Here is a 21,805-nt window from a genome sequence, read left to right on the forward strand (position 1 = left end):
CAGAATCCGATCTGAGTCAGCTCGGATTAAATCAGAGTCGTGTGACGCCTACGAGCACAACATACACACCTTGAAAAAGAGGCCATGAGAATTCACCAACGATGTAAAACTTCTCCACAACTTGACTGTCAATGAGAATTCAGCTTACAAAAATCTGATAAAGGCACCACCATCCATCCACACACATGCACCAAAAAACTGACATAGGCCATAAAGAACCAAAGAAGCACCAGATCGAAGAATTTGAACCCTAGGATCGAATCATCGACCAGACTCGTTCTGAACAACAACGGAAGATAGATATTTGGACGATATGAAATCTGACTATAAATTTTGGGAGAGACAAAACTGTAAGCCCCGACAGATAATTCAAAAAACCCTCGAAAACCTTTGAACGGAGAATTGTTGGGTCACTCCAGAAAATGGAGAAAACCCTCAAAAAATAGGCGTATGCCGTTTTAAACGGCGAGCACACGGTATTCTTTAGTAAAAGGCGAAAGAATAGTTCGCTATGCACTCACCGCGCGGCTGCGTGCCTTGGAAGCCATTTTGAAAGAAATTTTATAGACGCATTCTTTATTGGAAAGTTTGCTACTGTCCGATGTGGGACTCCAGACAACTTCAGATGATAATCATATCATTGATGAATAAGAAGACTAAAGAGTTCGTATCAACAAAATTCGCTTCCTACTACTGTTAAATTGAAATGAGAACACACTTCGGACCCTCAAGTGGATTCCAAAGAATCCATCATATTCAGAATTCATATCATGGCCTACGCTTGAGAAATTAACCAAAGTGGAGAGTATAAAACCATCCAAGGCTTTATGAACTTTGAGGGTTTTGGGCATCAAAGGTGTCTATTCGCTATTAGCTTAATCCTCAAAAACTACCGAATTCAAATCAGTTCAGGCAATATCTGAATTTGAATCTGATATCCAAATTCAATTCGATATCTAATGGATATTGAAAATTAATATCCAAATTTGAATTCAATTAAATATTTGAATATTCGATTTAATTAATTAATTATTTTAGATAATTAATAAATATATAAAATAAATATTTTATTGATATAAAGTATATAAATATAAAACTTAATTATATATATATATAAATTATATAAAATATTTTATATATTATATAGAAGAATTAAATAAATTCAATTAAATATTTGAATATTCGATTTAATTAATTAATTATTTTAGATAATTAATAAATATATAAAATAAATATTTTATTGATATAAAGTATATAAATATAAAACTTAATTATATATATATATAAATTATATAAAATATTTTATATATTATATATAAGAATTAAATAATAGGTCAAATTTCGATATTTATCGAATTGAATTAGGTCATATCTGAATTCGAATCTGATTAACTATTCAATATGAATAGAATATCCAAATTTGACCGATTAGATATTCGAATTATCTGAATTCGATTTGATTATATCGAATTCGAAATTGGATCTTTGAATATCGTTGACACCCCTATCGTTCGTACTTCCATTAATGTTTCATCTGTTCCTCTCCATGCATTCACACAAAACATGCTAACTTGATCTACAAGTTTGCTTCTTAGATGAACTCTACCAGGGGAAAGCAATGAAAGAGATGAACCTTAGGCGATCAATTATCAAATGGTTTGAAGAAGAAAGTTAAGAAACAGTAGATCCATTAATACCATGATTTCTTATCTTTATTTATCAAGAGCCATGTGACACCTACGAGCACAACGCACACACCGTCGAAAGCCACGACAGTTCACCAGCAATGTAAAATTTCCTCTCCTCAAAAGAACATTACTACCATTGACTAATATATGGTAGTCGAGATTTTCTTCCAGAACTTCTGAAGAAAACACCCCAACTTTCAGTATATATCCAAGATGTTTGTAGAAAAGCCTGAGAGAAACTAAACAGTGAAGATAAATTTCTTAACTTAGATTTGGTTGGGTGGAAAAAACCCTCTAAAAATAGGCGTATGCCACTGTCAGCGGCGAGAACACAGTATTCTTTAGTAAAAGGCGAAAGAATAGTTCGCTCTGTACTCACCGTGCGGCTGCATGCCTTGATACAACTTTGATTGGAATTTTATAGTTGCTTTTTTATTGGAAAGTTTGCTACTCTTCCAATGTGGAACTCTATCCAATAGCTCAATACACAATAATGAATAGCAAATCCATATTAACAAGTTTCACTTCCAAGTTCGTATTGCAACTCCAAAGTCCAAACCCTCGATGGAGACCTGAGAAAAATCCATCACTCCGTAAACTTTGGCTTCCTCTCCTGATTCCCAAGTGAAATAGCGGGAATCAATACCAAAACGGATCCACTAGCCGTTCACCACATATCAGATAATTAGTCTTTCACAAAAATACATGACAACAATACATTTTTTTAAGGGAACTAGTGGAATGTCCCTTGCAATGCACGGGCTATTTGATACCGATAGTGATGTTTGACTATGCTTTTATATCTTAGGCATAGATGAAATTTCACATACCGTTCAAGTCCTAAGACAATTGATGATGCATGATCTCATGCTCCCTACTGGAGGACAGCTCGGACATCGGGCTAGCGAGGTCGCCTGGTCGAGCTGCAAGAAAAGGAGATTAGAGTGCCTGGGGTGTTTTACCCGGTGTGGGCACCCCAATGCTTAAGTTAGTGAACTAGAGGTTTTTGAGAGATCTGAAAGCAATATTGCTAGAGTATAGAGAAAGTTGAATCACGCGTACCTTGTGAAGCTGCAGGTGAGGCCTTTATATAGGCGAGCTCGTCTAGTCCAGAGTTGGTTTCACACCCGAAGATGAGCTCCGCATAATCTAATAAGGCTTATCTAGGTTTGTCCAAATCGGGTAGGGAGAAGATGGACTCCGTTGACGTGGTGTCGTGATCCCGAGGAGATCAGAGACAATTGGCTTGCTTATGGATAGAGGTTGTGTGGCATCTTGGCAAATTGGTGCATATAGTTGAGCTATTTGAGCCTCGGTCTAGCTAGGTGACCCGAGGTGTGCGAGGTAGCTGGGATTGCTGAGGTCACCGAGGTCGCTGAGGTGTCACCTCATTGTTCTATCACTCCACGTGTCGTCACATCATTTGACAGGCCAAATCATCCCACATCAATTGTCCCCCACTCCTGAGCCCGACATGGTCAACTCAGGGCAAGAATATCATCGAACCAAGGAGATTTGGTCCGGACTTCAGTTCAGTCATGGCTTAACCAGTGGCTCAAGTCTAGTTGACTCAACTAGTTCGACCTTGGGGGTGAGGTCACGTCTCGGGTACGTGCAGACATCACGCGAGCATTAAGCTCTATGGACGTAAAAAATGTGCTCAACTATTTTTGCCTGGAAATACGAACAATCGCACCCCTAGAAACCGTTGGATCTGTTCGATCTAGACCGTTTGTTGCTCGGCTTAAACGGTTATAAATAGGACCCTTAGGGACCCATTTCTTTCATCCTAACTGAGTTCTGGTGCATATTGAGGTCACGGAGCTCGGTGTTGTTGGAGTTTTCGATCAGGTCAGTGAGGTCGGTCACTTCGTTCCTTAAGTGAGTCGTCTTCCCTTGCTTTTTCCATTATGTCTAGTGGTGAGTCTGGAGAGGAGAGGGGGCAGCCCGATTGGGCCGAGGAGGGGTCCTCAATCCAGGACTGATGAGGTTCCCATAAAGGGGCTTCGTTTTCCCATCAGCCATCTACGGCCAAGGTGTCGAACCACTTCGATCCCACTAAACTTTCTGCCGATGAGATTTACGGACTTGTGGCTCGGTACAGGATCCCCGACCAGTTTTGCTACTCCCTTCCTCTTGGGTCACTCCCCTGGGAGCATGAGGAGAACGAAGTTGTCATCTTCGAGGAGGCTCTGAAGCCAGGTCTCCGGTTTCCTCTCCATTTGTTTGTCCCTAAAGTCCTAAACTATACAATATTAGCCTCTATTAGCTACACCCAAACTCAATCCGCACTCTAATCAGTACAATTTCCCTTTATCATCATATCAACCTTCCCCTAGATGTTAGGACCTTTATCGAACTCTGCCAAATAAAACACAACCCTACCAGCACCTCGGGTAGGGATAGTTACTACTTGTCTTACCAACCCGGGTACAAGCTTTTACATGACTTCCCTTCCAAAGTGTCGGCCTGGAAGATGAAGTATTTCTTCCTTAAGCTGCTTAGTAGATGGCCATTCTCGACATCCTAGAGAGACAGGTGAGAGACTCCAGGGATGAGACCTTGAGCAAGCAATTGCAGGCCAGAGTGTGGAACCTTGTGGAATGGCAATTGATGTTGAGTGAGTTCTTGGCCATGGAGAAGCCGATCCAAGCCAGGTTGAGTCCTCCAAGTAGGTCGTCGTCTCAGGATTGGGCATTCCCTTTCTTCACTTTATTTTAGTTCGACTAACTCTTAGGCTTCTCGTATAGGAGACATGTCAAGCATACCAACTGTCGAACTGCTTCAAAACATGAGGAAGAAGAAGAGAAAGGTAGCCGACGAGGAAGCACATTGGGTATCAGCTCCCGAACCTACAACGTCGAGTGTTGCCGAGGCGGTCCGAATGGTTGACCTGGTCGGAGAAGATCAACCGGAGATGACCTTACTAGAGACCAAGGTAGCCCAAACATCCGAGGCATGCCATCTACCACATGGGGCCACGATGACCGATAGTTTGGACGCAGAGGACATTCCCGAGGGGAGGCATACCATCATGGATTTTCATACCGTCATGATTAAGAGCAAGGAGGCCGTCTTCCACGAGGAGGTCCCTGAACTTTGTAAAGCGTGCCCTGGCGAGCTCGGTGGCAAAATCATGCACTATCTCATGATGGTAAGTTCCCAATCTCCTTGTCGTGCTATTCCTTATCTATGTTCTATACTTAGTTTTTGGTCTCTTTTGTAGGCGAACACCTTGACTCACTCCCTGAATGGGCAATCCAAAAGGCATCTGACGATGACCAAATCTGCTGAGGTAGCGGCGAGGGAGTACCAATCTCATGTTGAACGGGTCATTTCATTCATCGGCAACCTAAATAACAAGCTAGTTGCAAAACGGAATCGGATAGAGAAGCTGGAACTTCATGTCGAGAAGCTCAACCAGGAGCTACATGAGAAGGAAGCTCTCTTTGCCGAGCGTGAGGCACAACTCCTCAATGAGATCCAGGCTTCTAGGGTCCGAGCTATTAAGGAGTTCAAGACTTCATCGGACTTCTTGAAGGAAAGGGAGAACTTTGGCACCGGCACTTTCCACCACGGTTTCAAGCTGTGCCGAATGCTGGCGGGGTCGGTGTACCCCAAGGTCAACCTTTCCAAGATAAAGTCCTCGGCTTGCATGAACGAGATGACAAATCGGGTCGATCTAGAACCTAACTCTGAGGATGAGGTTGATGAGGGAGCTGTAGCCGATGAGCAAGCTGTTAGGGCCAATGTTGATACCATCGAGATGGTTAGTTGTGGGGTCGAGTAGCCCCATGATGTTCGGAGTATCTTGCCTCTTTTCTTGGACCCCCCTTGTATATATGTAATATGTCGAGCCTCCGAGCTCGGCCTTATTTTTTTTTTATGATGTAACTCTTTGTCACCTTTACTGAAATTTGCTTTTTGTACACCTCACATCTACCTTCTTCAAAAGATAAACTTCTCCGGTTGTCTCCTCCGACACCGACAACAAGAGGTCGTCTTCTCTAGCAACGATTGAGTTAAAAACAAGGGGTACCAACAGCAAATGCGATTTATTCCTACGATTTCTTCCAAAATACATGGGGAAGATCTTCGTACAACAATATTTGGTGTGTGACTCATTGATTTAAACTTTTCCAGGGCACCGAGTGGGTGAACAGTGGATCCCACTTGCAGAGAACGGATGTTATAGTTGAGGTCAATTTTGTCATTTCAAAAAATAATCCATACATTGGTAAAAAACATAGGTGGGTAATTATGTCTTTTTGCATTCTAACTGAAGGTGAGTTAACGCCAGGTACTGAATTGTCGCAAATTGAAAGTTTGAGGACTAGATTGTCGCATTTTAAAGTTCAGGTCAAGTTTCAAAGTATCAATATCAGCCTGTATCGGTGCTTTTTTTTGTGTTTTTTTTTATTTTTTTCAAATCTGGTTTACAGGGGTCAATTTAAGGCCCGACTACCCTCTGAACCATGGTCTAACCCAAAACAACCCCTGTAGAGGCGTATCGAGAAGGCCACGATACGATATGTATTGGCCAATATGGGCCGATAGGTAACGATATTTTGAACCTTGGTTCAGGTACTAGATTGATACTAGGACTATACAGGGTACTTATTGAAAATTTTCCCTTTTTTTAATATCCAAGGGGATTGAGAGGTGGAGACAATGTAGGGTGCACCTGAGGTCCACAGATCCTACAATGAAGCACTTGTAGGTACGCAGGTTCAATCAATCCTATACCGCCATACCCAAAAAGATGCCAAGTGATAATCTCAGCTATCGGGCCATCAACATGATAATTTTTAGGGTAAAAGATTTAAACTTCCCCTCATATTTATACTAAATGCTAAGACCTCCCTTGTGTTTTAAAATGGACTAATAGCTCTCCTGTTATCTATATCTATATAAATATATTAAGTTATAATGTGTACATAAGAATGCCTGAGGATGAGGGAAATGGAATCTAATAGTATTTTTTGCCTTTTTTCATAAAAATTACAAGAATGCCACTATTTACCAACTCTTTCTCTCTCTTTTGCTTTTTTTCCTTTCAAATTACAAGAATGTCACTCTCTCCTACCAACTCTCTCTCTCTTTTGCTTTTTTTCTTTCAAACTACAAGAATGCCACTCTCTCTCTCCTACCAACTCTCCCTCTCTCTCTCTCTCTCTCTTTCTTACAAATTACAAGAATGTCATCTCTCTCTCCTTATAAATTACAAGAATGCCACTCTCTCTCCAACTAAGGGAGACCTCAGCTCAGCATCTCGGCTACAAGGGAACCTACAACCAAAGGTAGTCGAGTTCGAGTTGAGCCGAGCTCGAACTTCTGAGCTCAAGCTCAAGTCTTTAATTCGAATCGAGCTTGAGCTAGACGACACCTCGACCACTAAGGGAGACCTCAACTTGGCACCTTGTCAACTAAGGGAGACCTTAGGTCGACACCTCACCTGCTAGGGAAACCTCAACTCGACACTTCAATAGCTGAGGGAGACCTCGATTTGGCACATCGACAATTGAGGGAGACCTCGGTTGCTTGAGAGACCTACAATCGAAGGTAGCCAAGCTCAAATTTCTGAATTTTTGACTCAAGTCGAGCTTGAACTTGAGCTCAAGTCTCTAATTCGAATCAAACTCGAGCCTGATAGTTTATGAGTGAACCCCTGCAACGTAGGGCCCCCTCCACTAGTATGGCCTTATTAGACAAATATTTCCCTATCCCAGTAATCCATTAAGATCCGATTGTTTGTAACCTCACATGGCTAAATATTTTCCTAAACCCAATGATGCCCCTTTTGCTTTAGGGAACCAGAAGCACTTTTTTATAAGAAAATTTGGGATTCTGAAAGGAAAAAAGCGTATTCTTTCTTCATCCTATTTTTCAAATCAATAGACAATAGCTTTTTTTATAATACTCATGATAAGCTATGAGCATCAAAGGTATCAAAAAAAATTGAAAGCTAGATGCTGCAAAAATTTAGAATTAGTCCAACACCAAGACGATAGAGAATAATGAAGTGTTAACTGATAGTAACCATGCAAGGTTGATGTGAAAAACGTATTATGCTTTCTTTACCCAACTGTAGGCCAACGATGAGTGTTGATTTTAAAAACTTGAAACACCATGGGGAGTTGTTGGGCCCCTGAGCGAATTAGAGGGGATCATGGGCAAGAAGAAAGGATATAAAAATGGAAAATTGAGAGAAATATACTAGTGATAATGATAAGAGTGATCAAACCAGAAAAATGCGATAATATTGACTTAAGGAGAGGAAGCATCAGACATCAGGAAAATTTGAAAATGAATCCGAACGTTAAGGCTCCGTTTGGTTTGTGGGAAAATTTGGGTGGGATGGGAAAAGATGGGATGGGATGGAAAAGTGTAAAAATTGGACTTTTCAGTGTTTGGTTTTATATATGGGAAAATAATAGGAAAAACACGTCACGACCTGGTTCTTCGCTGGAAGAAGAAGAAGAAGAAGGTGAGGGAGGAAGACAGGAAGAATAGGAAGAAAAAGAAGGTGAGGGAGAAGAGAGAAGAGGAAGATGGAGGGAGAGACAAAGAACAGGGAAGGTAGCAAATCGATGGTAGCAGGGTAGCAAATCGTCGCTGCCTGGTTCTCTTGCCACCGCCACCTCCTCCGTTCGAACGGGGAAGGCAATGAACAATGGTTCCTTTTCAGTATCTAGTGAAGAAAACAATGGAGAATAGATCAGGTCACACTGTTCGTCGTCATTCATCTTTGTTGCTGTTCGTCGTTGGAAGGCAATGAACAGTGGTTTCTCGAGTTTTTCCACCGGGGTCGCACTGTTTTGATGCGACTCCGATTCCACGTTTTTGGGATCTCACATCCCACCTTTTTCTCATCCCATCCCTCTATTTCTCTCAAAACAAATAAGAGAAAAATGAATATTTTTAGAATATTCCTTTTTTCTCATCCCCATCATTGGAAGTGGTCTGCCTTGCATGAAAAGAAAAGACACGAACGTAAATAGGTGAACGTGCCCAGACCAAAAAATGCTCTCAAAGTCTCAATAGTCTATGCTGTTGTGTTGGCCTCAACAGCCAAAGTTATCCCAATCAAGCATGGGCTTATATCAATCAAATATCAGTTTGTGATACTGTTTTAAAAACCGATGTGCCTACCCACTTTTTCCCTCTGGGTAGCAAAGTCAGGAGTTCAATTGGCCAGATTGAATGTCAATCCATGATGTAATTAAATTCTACATATCAAAATATATGATTATAGTTTGCATAATTTTAAATTTTATTTTATTTTTTATAAATTAGAAAAAACTAAAAATTGAGATTTCAGTTGGCAAAATTAGTGGGCCAAGATGCATAGATCACGAGAAGATTTGGCCGCCAGCCTCAAAACCCAAGTTCAGCACAGCTTGGAGGTTTGGAAGAAACCTAGCACCATATCCCGCGCTTGCTATAGTCATGCAGGGCCATGCCGGCCCACGAGCAACCCAACCCACTTTACAACCCTATTACTAGCTGCTACCCACCTTCTCCTGAGAAGACTCGTAACACCAAAATATAATTTCTTCTAGCATCCCCAGCATAAAATTCTACGTATTGTGTTAATGCTGCGTATATAGACAAAATAAGCTCTCTCTTTTTTTGCCTACTGGCGATTACAGTACATCATCAATAGAAAAGTCATTAAATTCATTTTATCAATAACTACGTAATATTTTTATCATTATTAGTTCAGTTCGGAAATGGTATCAAACATCAGAATCCAATATGAATATTAACAGATCGAATTTGTATCCAAGTACATTCGATATGTTCCAGCTCTGATATGGTAGCAAGTAGCAACCTCATAAAACACAAGTAGTCGCACTGTTGTGAAGGTAGAAGATTCAAATATTTCAAGTTTTGCAAGGTCAAAACTCATTATCCGGTCAGCAAATATGGCCTGTTTAAGTGCTGATAGATGTGGCGGTGCACACGCATTGTTTCGAAATTTCAAAAAAAGGCATGCCACTTAAGGGCGCGAAAGCGAGCGTTTTTTCAAATTTGAAAAAAACGTCGCTGCCGTTTTTTCTGAGACATGCATTGACGTTCCATCAGTTTCGAAAAGATACGCGCCATCACTGTCAGTTTCAGAAAGACGTGTGCCAATCACGTCAGTCTCGGGCAACGTGTGGTCAGTGCAGCTGTAGGCCGTTGGATTGGCTATGGCCAAGTCCAACATCTATCAGTTGTTTCCTTTGTATTCTGCCGGCCTTTTCACATAATATTAAGTAATGGTTGCTTTTATCAACACTTGAGACTTCGAAAGAAGCGACCTCTCTGAGATTTAACTAGAGGGACGGCACCCTCTGAGATCTCTTCAACTTAGAAGTATCTGTTTCACTTATTCAAACAAAGCAAAGACTTGCTTGGATCTTTCCCATTGACATAGCAATTACATCAAATGGTGTTCCCCGAGTCGTCTGAGTTAAACTGCCTTTTTTTAAGTACTTTTCACAACCACCTAATACTACAAGTTTTGATCAAAGACTAGAAATACAACTTCATTTTGAACAAGACATAGACCCATTAATCACAACACACAAACTTAGATACATACATGGTTAGTGACTACAAACCATTGGAAGCAAAAGAGGTTGAGGTCATCATCAGTGTTACCATCTTTTTGATCTCTCGCATGATCCGGACCTTATGTCCTATCGGTAGTATGCCTGTTGATACCCCGGTACCAAACCATTGCCATAGCCACTATACGCTGAATAATTTATGGGAGCTCCTGGATAAGACCCAGCAAGAGGAGGAGCTGCTTCTTCTGGAGGGTAACCATAATGGTCCCTAACAGCTGGAGGACTCCTGCTGCCATACATGGTCGGTGCTGCTGATCTCTCGTAAGCGTAAGGAGGGACTCCAGTAGGGTATTGCCCATGGGAAGGAGACCGCACAAATGTAGGGGCTGCTGGGAAAGAGGATACATATGCATTTGCCAGGCGGCCAGCCTTGGCCGGAGGCATGGGGCCTCCATTACTGGCTCGTGTTCTCTTGTTGGCAGGAACTGCAGCTGGCTTTTTCTTTTCAGTCTTGGCCTTTTCTAGTTGTTCAAGGCGCTTCCGGAGTGTTTCTGGTGGAAAATCAGATTCAAGTTTGTACTCTTCAATGCACTTGATGACAGCCCGAAGTGCCGACTGCTCCTTACGTCCAGCTAGATGCTGCAATGGAAATCAATGTGAAATCTTACGTATGCTAATATGTTAATTTGCTGCCTTACCGATCAAGAAAATGTTAATTTCCTGCCTCGGTGCAAAACAAATCAAATATGAATATTTCTTGCCTACCTTGATTGTTTCAGACAAACATAATGTTCTTAACCCGATTTTATTTGCCCATCACAGGAAAAATGAAGACAAGCGTTGCAAACTTAACCCCCCCCCCTTCTCTCAAATCAACGCGAACACCAAAAACAGAGATCCTAGCTGAAAAAGGCTTGACTTCAAATACTTCTCTTTGGCTAGGAGTAGGGAGGTCAGACATTGTTTGGGAGCTTCAGTGTAATCATCGGTCCCCACCCCCCAACTGTTTTGCTCAGCTTTTAAACTGCTTTACATATATTAGGTTATGTTTCCATGCTTCCAGGAGTTTTTTTGACAGGGGTTTCTCTCCCTATATCATTAACAAAAGTAATTCTGATTGTTTATTGATGGGAAAGGAAAAAAAAAACACTTGAAATGCCACTATTCTCTATAATAATGTTCATGAAGGTCTTTAGACAACAAAGCTTTCATTCCCTATGAAGGAAACAAATTCTAAATTTTACTAAAATAAAAATACTAATCTTATTATGATGATACAAGCAAGTTCACCAATACCCAAAGTTTTGCCCCAAATTCAACTAAAACCAACCAACATCATAAAAGCACTGCCATAGTCAAGTGTAAATACATTGATCATTTTACATATCACACAAGCATTCCCCAGTTGCAGGCAATGGGAACCAAATCAGAAATTATCAATATGGGCATAGTCACAAAGATGGAGAAATCAGATGGACCCGGACCCAAATCCACCCCTTTTCTCAGCCATCATTCACCATGTATCTCTGATAAGCATGTGCCTTAGAAGTAGCAATTCTATATCCAACCAATACTACACTTCCCCCTTCCCTTCTGGTGGCAGGGTCAAGAAACAAGCACCACAGCTGGAATTTTCAGTTGTGTTACATCACTATACTTTTTTTTGGTAAGACTACATCACTATATTAGTGGTAGACTAAACATGTTCTAGAAAAAAATCAGATATTTCAACAATATTACAGGTCATTAATTTAATTATCATACATAGAGTTGCATGGACATGGACATAGGAGTTGGAGTAACGTGTTTTCAAGAGTCTGCCTTAGCAAGATGAGAGAATATGGACTCACAGACGCATCTACATAAAACTATACAATATCATTTTGTTTAATTCTAACATTATATACCCATAAAAAAAGTTGGCCGTCTTTAGCTGTTCATGTCAAACTCAAATAAGCTAAGACAAAAAAAAGTGGTACATATGATGATGATAGGAGTGTCCCTTAGGAGCAGTTTGGCTGCAGTCCCAATTTCATTTGTATTAGCTAAATGCATGGGAGTGCAAATAGGCTGTGTAAATTCCGGTTTACTTCATATTTGACCGTCTTGTAGGAAGATGTTGTCCCCACATTACATGCAAGAGAATGGAGGTTGGGTAATTTGTCTAGGAGTGAGGTAGGAAGCTAGTAGCCCCCACTTTAAATGAGAGAGAATTATGGTATGTAGAAGGTGGTACAACTTTTGCATCAGTTGTTGAAATGCAAAATTTGCACTTCCAATGAGTGCAAATTAGATAAAAAGAAGAAATTTTGCATTAGATATGAATGCAAATCATGATTACAAACAAACGGATGCAAAACTGAACCGGGTGCAAAATTTGTATCTGGTTCAGATTTGCATAGCAAACAAAAAGGGACTTGAGAATCTATGGAGTTCCAGAATGCAATGCAAATATGACATGGATACTAACTAAATCCAATTAGGAGAGTCCATGCAACATGTTCAAAGGTTCAATTCCGTCTCCTAAACCTTCCTATGTGTCTGTATAAGTCCTTTCATTTACAATCTATAACTTTGCCCTACATTTTCAACCAAAATACACTTAACTTTCAGCAAGTTTTGAAGTCCAGGATTATTATATTTATTTCAGTCTGAAGAAGTGATTTAAAAGGCACACAGGCAATGCACATTTCAAAGCCTGCACCTTGTGCCTCAGCTAGGTGTGCACCTCAATTAATTTTCACTTGTTGAAGACGCTAGCATGGATTTGTCCGGGCTTGCCTCAAGGGGCTTGGTACAAAGGCGGCTTGTAGAATTGGGAATGCAAAATGTTTCACAGCACATTAGCTATTTGAAATAATGTGATTGGAAAAGAAATAAAAAGAATTTAGTATTATGTTATGTTTATATATTTAATTAGAGTTAACAGGCTTTTTAAAGAATTTAGTTTAAAATTAATGCTTGCATTTTTAATTAATATTTTTTTATTTATTTTGAACTTTTTGCATTTTTTGATATTTTAAAAATTTTGCGCCCTGTGCCTTGCTTGGACACAAAAAAAAGCCTTTGTGCTTTTTTTTTTTTTTTTGCACCTAGAGCTTTTAGAACAATAGTCTGAACTCTGAAGTATCTAAATTTGGTTTTGTTCACCCTAAGAAAAGTAAAATTCAAAAAAAAAAAACAGTGAAATCAAAAGCAGAACCACTTAAATTAAAAGTTATAGGCACAGCATTCAGCTTGAATGGGTCAGACATACCGCTGCTTTTCCAGGGTTGTTACGATCCTCCAAAATAGAATTTGCAACCTTCTTTGAATCCTTCAAGTAAGCCTTTAGTAGTGGAATAGGTGGAAACTTGTCTACAAGACCGACCTCATAGGTAAAATGCACTGCATCAACCTGCTGCCCTCTACTAATTAATTCTTCAATCATGTCTGCAAGTAAAAAAGAGAACAGAGTATTTACCTGTCAACAACCCTAGCTCTTCCCATTAATGGTCTTATGGAAAAATTACATCTAGTAACTGAATCCAAATGAAACCACATTAAAAAGCAGCTTATATGATGATATATCTCCCTGATGGGAAACAAAACATCAATAACACAAGGCAAATTTTAGGATTTATGCTTGCGTAAAAACAAAGATTACAATCAACCACGGTGATGAGAAATCACCCAAAGGAAAACACAAATGATTCTTTAGAATCCAGCTAGAAGGCCAGCCTCAACATTATCCAGTTAGAAGACCAAAGCCCACCAAATGTTTCTTTGGAAAAATCCTTAAATTCAGGAAAGATTAAAATCCAATACAACAGCTTAAAGCCTTTAGATAGCAAGTTAGAAACATTTGTTGGCATAGAAACTAGAAAGACATAACATATGTTTGCATATAACATTCGTGGATAAATCAATGAGTTTGACTGCCTTTAGATAGCAAGTTAGATATATTTGTTGGCATTTCCAAGGTCTAGTCACTTGCTCCTACAACTATATCTGATACCTTACAGTCAATTGCTCTTTCATTATACTTGAAAACAGGACTCCTAAATGTCACAAAACCTCCCAAGGGAGGCTTTGTTTCCAATAAAGCAGCCATAGTTGCACTAGGAAAGCCTGCAAGTCCTAGCTTGTCTAGAGATGAACAATCTTGTACTGTAACATGCCAATATGGTGATTTAAAACCAAACATGTTCCACACTTGACAAATAGAGGGGTATTGATATGGTAAAGGGTGAGAGGGGACAATTTTAATATCTTCTCTTGTTTGACCAGATTTGTCAGGTTCCCAGCACAATGATTTGGAGATTATATAGAAGGCAAACCTCAGAGGTTGAAGTAGGACGATCAGTAATGCCCTGGCCCAATCTTTCTCACCCAATGCTTAGGTAACCTGGCTGTCAAACTCAATCATCTTAATAGGAAAAAACACAATCAACCTAGTATGAACCAGCAGTTTGCCAAAGTAGAAGGCAACTCTCTAAGCCAAGTGAACTGAAATTTTGGCTTTTGTAGTTCATATTTTCAGTGAGTATCCACTAGAGGATATACACATCAAATGACAATTCAACTAGTTTCAACTTTTAACCAACTAAAGAATATTAACATAAAACAAACACATGGCATACTATATTCCAATTCAAAACAGCTCCAAAAATGAGCTCTTTATGAAATGAAGCCCCCTTTTGTGATCACCATCTTACATGAGGTTTTTTTCCCGCTGACAAAGTATCAACAACTTCAGGTCGATGACACAAGCATAAGCCCATGTCATTTTAGTGCTATTACAAGCATGAGTTAAAGCCCTAGAGTCAATACACTAGGATGGCAGAAGTAACCAACATATTAGTTTCTATAACCAGAGATTCAGACATATCTTCTTTCTTCTTCTTCAACAAGTCCAGATATTCCCAAAAAAACAAGCCCAGATATTGAGGACAATTCCTCTTTCAATTTCTTGTTTGCTTACATAAGTGACACTCATTAGATGATTTGTCTTTCTTCTGCTTCTTGGATTTGCCTCCCTTCTTTTGTTACTTCTTTTTCCTTTTCCTCTTTTCATTACTGGACTTGTTGCTACCTTCAACAATCATGGCTACCAACCGGTCCTTCTTAATTAGTTCCTTGGCTCTCTACAACATATTGTTGGGCTCTTGCAAGGTGACCTTCAACTTGTTCATGTTGTAGTACATAACGAACCAATTGAAGAATGGAGGTATGGAATTGAGTATAGCATCTACATTGATATCGGAGTTCAACTTACTACCAAGAGCCTCTGGTTCATTAATAAACCCTATCATCTTCAATGACACGGTCATAAACTAGTTGATTCTCGGCCATTCTAGTGATCATCGGTGATTTGAGGACCTTTTGACAAGCAGAACAGTTTTTCTCCTTGTACATAGACTTTAGACTATATAGAATCCCTTTGCAAGATGTAAGCTCATCAAATTGTTTCAGGATAGAGTTGTTTAGGGACACCAATATGTAACAACGATAAGAAGAGTTCTACTCCCATTCTGCATACTCTTTTCTCCTAGTCTCATTGGCTCTTTCACCGAGAGGATCCAGAGACTTCTAGTTCATAATTTTGTCCAATTTTTTTGGAAGCCAAGACGATATTTAGGTTACGTCTCCAGTCAATGCATGGGTCCTTTCAGCTTATTATCATCAAGGCGTTTTGCAAAGGGTCTATTTGTCATTTTTGATAAATGTTCAAAAGGATTTATTAGTCCATAACCATTTATTATTTCATGTGAACAATCTTAGAAAGATCCCATTTTATTATTTCATGTCTGATTGGGGTGGTTTTTTTATTTTGGATAACTTTTCGAGATCTATGCATCCCAAGGGATCATAGGCACCTTGCCCTGCTATTTTCACCCAAAAAAAGACCTTTTTGGACTTAAATTATGATTTTTATCTTTTTTTACAAATAAAAATATAAATATAAATTAAATATAAAATAATATTTATATATACATATATTACATCTAAAAAATAATTATACATTTTGACTGATAAAATACATGTTTATAGACATACCTACACACACATATGTATGTAGATCAAGGATTGAAATTTCACAACAGATCAACCAATACATATCATATTGATGACCCATCGATGCATTACTTTTGGATAGGTTTCAGCAGTTGACCTGTTTCAAGGGGTACACGAGCCTTAAACAGACCCCCCCTAACAAATTTGAAAAAAAAACTAAAAAAATGAAGCACCCAACGAATTAGTGACGTGGTCTCACCCATTCGACCTAGACGGTCAAACCGGGGACCCACGACTTGAAGGCAAAACAGTTCCACCTCAGAGTTGGTTTTTAAAACATTGCATAACACTATGTTGTCCAACAGAAAGTTTAAGCAGAATCATGTTCTCCAAGGAGGCAAAGAAAATAATTGAATTATCACATAGGAGATGGGAACACATATTTTAAACATGTTAAAACAAAATAAAATTCTCAAAGAAATTCAAGGGGAAAAAGAGTTGGTCAATTAGCATAACCACTAACAAAGACTCAACTAGGATGCCATAGCTATTGCATACACATTTTATATACCTTGTTGAATATATGTTTAGATCACTCAGAAGCATCCTTTCCAACCGGGCTTCTTTTGAAAATAACCAACCTTTATGGCTGGTTAAATGTTATTGATAATGCCTACTTCTGCTTGCAACATTCAATGTACTAAACCCCCACTGTTACCAAAATGCCAACTAGTCAACCAACTAGCCAGTTAAGGGCCAGACTAACTTCAACTAGGTCAACTAGTCAACCTAGTTCTTCATATGGCCCCAAAAAAGAGGGAGAATCATGTGGAGATGTGTTAGATCAGCCTTGCTATGGACAATTTGGGAAGAAAGGAATGCCAAAATATTCCAAGAAAAGGAGAGGAGCAGCCAAGATCTAAGGATTGTGTGTTGAATAGGGCAATCCACTAGCTAAAGACTCTAGAACTTTTCCATCACTTTTCCTTTTCAGACTTATGGAAAAATTGGCTAGCAGTAGAAAGGTGCTCTTCTAGGAAGACTAAGGCAACTACAAAATGGATTCCACCGCCTGAAAGTTCAATGAAACTGAATTTTGATGGGAGTAGTCAGGGTAACCCAAGGCACTTTGGAATGAGAGGTGGGGGTATTGACAAATGAGGCTGGAGATATTGTACTTCTCTATTCAGGTCCTTTGGGATTTGGGAATTCAATCAGAGAAGAACCATTAGCAGCCTTACAAGGAGTGAAACTTACAAATCAATTGCGTGTCAGACAGCTTGTTATAGAAGGGGACTCCAAGGTGGTGGTGGGGTGGTTGCAGAACCCTGAAGAAACTACATGGTGCTACAGAAATGAAGTCAAAGAATTTAAGTGGCTAACAAGGAATATGTCTGCTGGTACATATTGGGTGGGGAGATCAGCTAATGCTTTGGCTGATGGTTTAGCCAAGCAAGGGGCAACTAGGGAACTCTTGTTTGGGGCTCAGCTGTAATGCTTGTCTTTTCCTTTTAAGATTCTTTGTAATCTGTTATATCCAATATCTTTTGAAGTAATAAAACTATCACTATTCATTAAAAAAAAAAACTAGTCAACGACAAAGTCATTGTAAAGCTTTATTTGTTTGTTTGTATCTTTAATCATTAGTATAAAATTTATTTGCATTTTGTTATATTCAAGATATGCTTCAAAATATTTGTGATTGAACATGATTGGATGGTGATAGCTAAAAATAGAAGAAGGCATAAAGTAAGAGATGGCAGTGGAGGAGTTCTTTTAACTTTTCTTCGAATCAATGGTTCATTGCTATGGAGTTGCCATGTCGCATACAAAGGGCACATCAAATAGTCCAGGTCGCATTCTTTCTTTGGAAAACAAAGGCTATGGTTCTCCATCCAATATTATCCAACCTAACTTTTTCTTTGTTTGCAAAACAAAGACTATAAACTAAATGTTCAATGTCATTCTTTTCTTACACAATTATAGTCTATATTAACTTACTTGGAGATTGTATCAACAGCTTAAATTTAGAGCATATCCTTTTATCAACTAGTCATCACCTCACTGCATTGATAAGTGACCCAACAACACTGATTTCCCCTTCCAAGCAGCATGTATATGAAAATAAGATATGTTTAGAAATGTAGAAAAAAGTACCTAAAAGAGATGAATATGCTTCAAGGCTTCTGAGCCCTAATGCCTCTCAAACATCAAGGAATCATCTTATACACGAGAGGCTTTACAAAATCATAAGACACTGACATAGTAATCCTTAACAATCTCCAGATCCATCACCATCTGGAAAATGAACCAGTTGGCTAGATCTTTTTTTATAAATACTAACCAGTTGGCCAAGTCATGGATTGCCGAGGAATTGGGCTAAGTGTCTCAGTCTAAAAACTGATACAGGTATGCATTACCAACTGGCATGAAGTGGAAACCAACCAGTTAACAAATAAGGCAGTATGGTAAATTAAATGCCAAAAAAATCCTAATAAACAATAACTTCTTCACTTTCAGAAAAGTAGGTTAAACCTCAGCCAAAGAAGGTTCGATCAAGCTACTCAGTTTTCGTGGTGACATACACTCCAGGTTCTTGAACATTGACCCTTGACCCCTGTATATTGTAGCAAGTCAATGGATGATAAGATATCCAAACTTTGCAATACACATTACATTAGAGAAATATATAAAATATGGTTCGACTATGATGCCAGAAAAACATGATACCGGAAAAACTTATAACCAACCAACCGGCATAATAACAATGGTACCCAACAGGTGGGTTTTCATCAAAATTCACGGGAGGTTGGGGGTTGATTGGTCAATGCTTTTCCAGTATCATGTCTTTCCAGATCATAGAGTTTTCCATAAAATATATACTAATCTGCAGCCTTGCAGGTGTGGCATAACTTGTAGTATCTAATTTCTTCCAAAAAAAAAGAACTTGTAGTATCTAATTGATTATAGTTTTCAAGCAGTTGCTCTCCTGAATTTCTACTATGATATAGATGAAAGTCAATAACCTTAGGTATCAAAGGGAGAAGAAGAAAGCAACTGTTGATAAGATTTCTTGTTTAGATTCCAACAAACGAAAAAAACTAACCCTGTTTTTTATCAGCCTTAACCCAACCCCTGTTTCTCGGTTCGATCTGCTTCGTTTAACTTTTTATGCTACATACAGACCAAGCAGTGATTTGGATATGTTCAATGTATTGGACCTCTACTCCTCTTGGAAACTCTACTCCGTACTCAAATAGAGTATCAATGAGCCAAATTAAATTAACACGTCCACAGAAATCCAAAAGACAAATTTGAAGAGAGAAGAAAGCCACTTCTGGTTTATAATCAGTTAATCACAATCAGAGAATAGAGGACATGAGACAAGGAAAATCCAAACAGATCTAGCAGTCCTATTCCTCTCCAGAAACAAGATAAAAACATGTTTGCCAATAACGTACCAGCCATTTTATCTCCTAGTCCAAGTGAAACCGCAAGTTTGGGCATCTGCTTCCGCCAAGCATTAGCAACCACGATCTTCCGATACAAATCGGCGTCCTCCTTGGAGACAATCCCGAAGGTCACCAAGTGCTGTATAAACGTGTGAACATCCGGCGTTTTGACATTTTCGATCCCTCCACGCTGCTCCAAACTCTCCTTCCAAGTAGCAGCAATCTCCTTTGCCGTTTCCTTCACCTTCGGCGTCACTACGGGGCGTGAATTCCCAAGAACAGGATCCGCCACAACAGGAATGAGCGACTCCAGAATCAACACACAAGCCCAACCCAGATCGTTCGTCCGCTCAGTCTTCTCAGCCCTCTTGTCAACAGGGAAAACCTCCGAAATCGCCTCAATAACAAACTTCGGAGGATCAATGCAATCAGACAACGCTAATGGGATCTTAACTCGAAGCGCGTCTATTTCTTTCTTCCTGACAGTCACAAACTTCCAAAAACCCGCAGAATCCATCTTCGTACAAAAGGATCTCAACTTCAATAGAACACCATCTTCACCATCACCAAACTCCTCCTTCCCGCCTTTCTGCATCGCAATCAAAGCCGCCTCCTTGCGTTCCTCAACTTTGGCAAGCGCCTGTTCAACGGTTCCATCGATGGAAACCTCACGCTTCTCAAGAACGTCAAGGGTTTCCTTAGTCTTGTTATCTAGGTTCTTAATCTTCTCCTTCAAAGCTTCAGATTTCTTCAGGAGATCTTGCTCTAACGAGGAGAAGTGATCAGAGAGCTCCTTCCATAACAGAGTACAACTTGTCATCAACGATGTCTGCTGTTGAAAATCTTCGAAGCTGGTCTGTAGCATCTCGCCCGGTAAGGCGGCAGACCCCATTTTGTTTTCCCTTGCAGCTCTGCAAGAAGGGAGAGAGAGAAACCCTAGAAAATGGAAGAAGTGGGAGATTCTGACAAAGAAGGCCAGAAAAAGGAGGTGTGCTGGTGATGGGTGATAATAAAGCAAGATGGAGGGAAAATGGTACGAGTTTGCTGACACGGGAGATTCTAAAAATGACACGTGGATAATGTCTTCAAATATTTGATGCCAACAAGTAATGTAGGAGCCGGTTTTGGACTTAAGTGGCGTTTGGAGATACGATATACATTTGGCTTTGGTCTTACACTCGTCGTCATTCTTCTCCAGTTCTCCTTTCAACGAAAGAAATCCAACTCTTTTTGTCGGTATCGTGTTGTTACAGTGTCAACTCACAAAGGTGCCGTAACCGGTAATTTTTTGCTGTGATTGGGTGTGTTCGTATTTCTCCGTTTTTTATATGGGTTTTTAGGCTATAATCCCCCTCGAAATCTGAATTGCAGCCCCCTCCGTTTTTTTTTTATATTATTTTTATAAGGATTTTTTTTATATTGTTTTTTCAGTCTATTAATACTTTTTTATTTTTCGGGTAGGTAGGGTAGGGATATTGCTTAGGCAGGGTGAGGTGTTCACGGTTTGGTTAATTAAAGCGTGGGCTTATTTTTTAAACTAAACTGAAGTTATTGGTTTTTTAACCGAAATTGAATCAAAGTCGATTGGTTAATCTGTTGACCAATTTGGTTAATCATCGGTTCTGTTTATCGGTTTTTTATTATTTATAATATATATTATAAAAAATATATACATATATAATAAAACACTGGAAATATATATAAAATATTATATTTTAAATAATAAATAATATAGTATATAGTATAAATATATATATATATATTTATATATAATGTACATTTATTAATTTATAATGTATAAAGAATATAAAATATATATAATATACATGACAATTTTCTTCAATGAAACATAAGCCAGTTAAGATTTAACCCCCATCATACAACTAGCTTAGGCTCTCAAATGGGGATAATTCAAAAGTTTAGGTATTATGCATTTATGAAATTAAATCAATATTTCAATCAATCACATTAAAAATGTCATATATTCTATTTGTTTTCATTTGTTCATGTTTCACAAAGTGTGTTTTCCTAGACTTTAACAATACTAAAGTCGTCAGTTGTGACATTAAGGTTGTGTTTGGCTTAAAATAAAAAGTAGGGAAAGGAACGG

At 39.1% G+C, this 21,805-nt stretch overlaps 1 protein-coding gene, 1 non-coding gene and 1 pseudogene across 2 annotated transcripts; all 3 read right to left on the reverse strand.

The window, feature by feature from the left end:
- Positions 1 to 417: 417 nt before the first annotated feature.
- Positions 418 to 530, reverse strand: LOC148804144 (U5 spliceosomal RNA; annotated as a pseudogene).
- Positions 531 to 1,956: 1,426 nt separating this feature from the next.
- LOC148804145 (U5 spliceosomal RNA) lies at positions 1,957 to 2,076 on the reverse strand. Its single transcript, XR_016081491.1, has one exon. It is a non-coding gene; the product is annotated as a U5 spliceosomal RNA (small nuclear RNA).
- A 7,986-nt stretch (positions 2,077 to 10,062) lies between these two features.
- LOC104596535 (FRIGIDA-like protein 4a) lies at positions 10,063 to 20,682 on the reverse strand. Its single transcript, XM_010257737.3, has 3 exons — positions 19,705 to 20,682; positions 13,503 to 13,678; positions 10,063 to 10,885 (listed from the first exon to the last, which is right to left on the reverse strand). Exons 1-3 carry the CDS (start codon positions 20,585 to 20,587, stop codon positions 10,376 to 10,378), a joined length of 1,569 nt encoding a protein of 522 aa, XP_010256039.1. The 5' UTR covers positions 20,588 to 20,682; the 3' UTR covers positions 10,063 to 10,375.
- Between the last annotated feature and the right edge of the window lie 1,123 nt (positions 20,683 to 21,805).

The sequence above is a fragment of the Nelumbo nucifera genome, chromosome 1, assembly GCF_055504915.1.
Source record: "Nelumbo nucifera cultivar China Antique chromosome 1, China Antique-T2T, whole genome shotgun sequence".
In the NCBI taxonomy this organism is placed as follows: domain Eukaryota; kingdom Viridiplantae; phylum Streptophyta; class Magnoliopsida; order Proteales; family Nelumbonaceae; genus Nelumbo; species Nelumbo nucifera.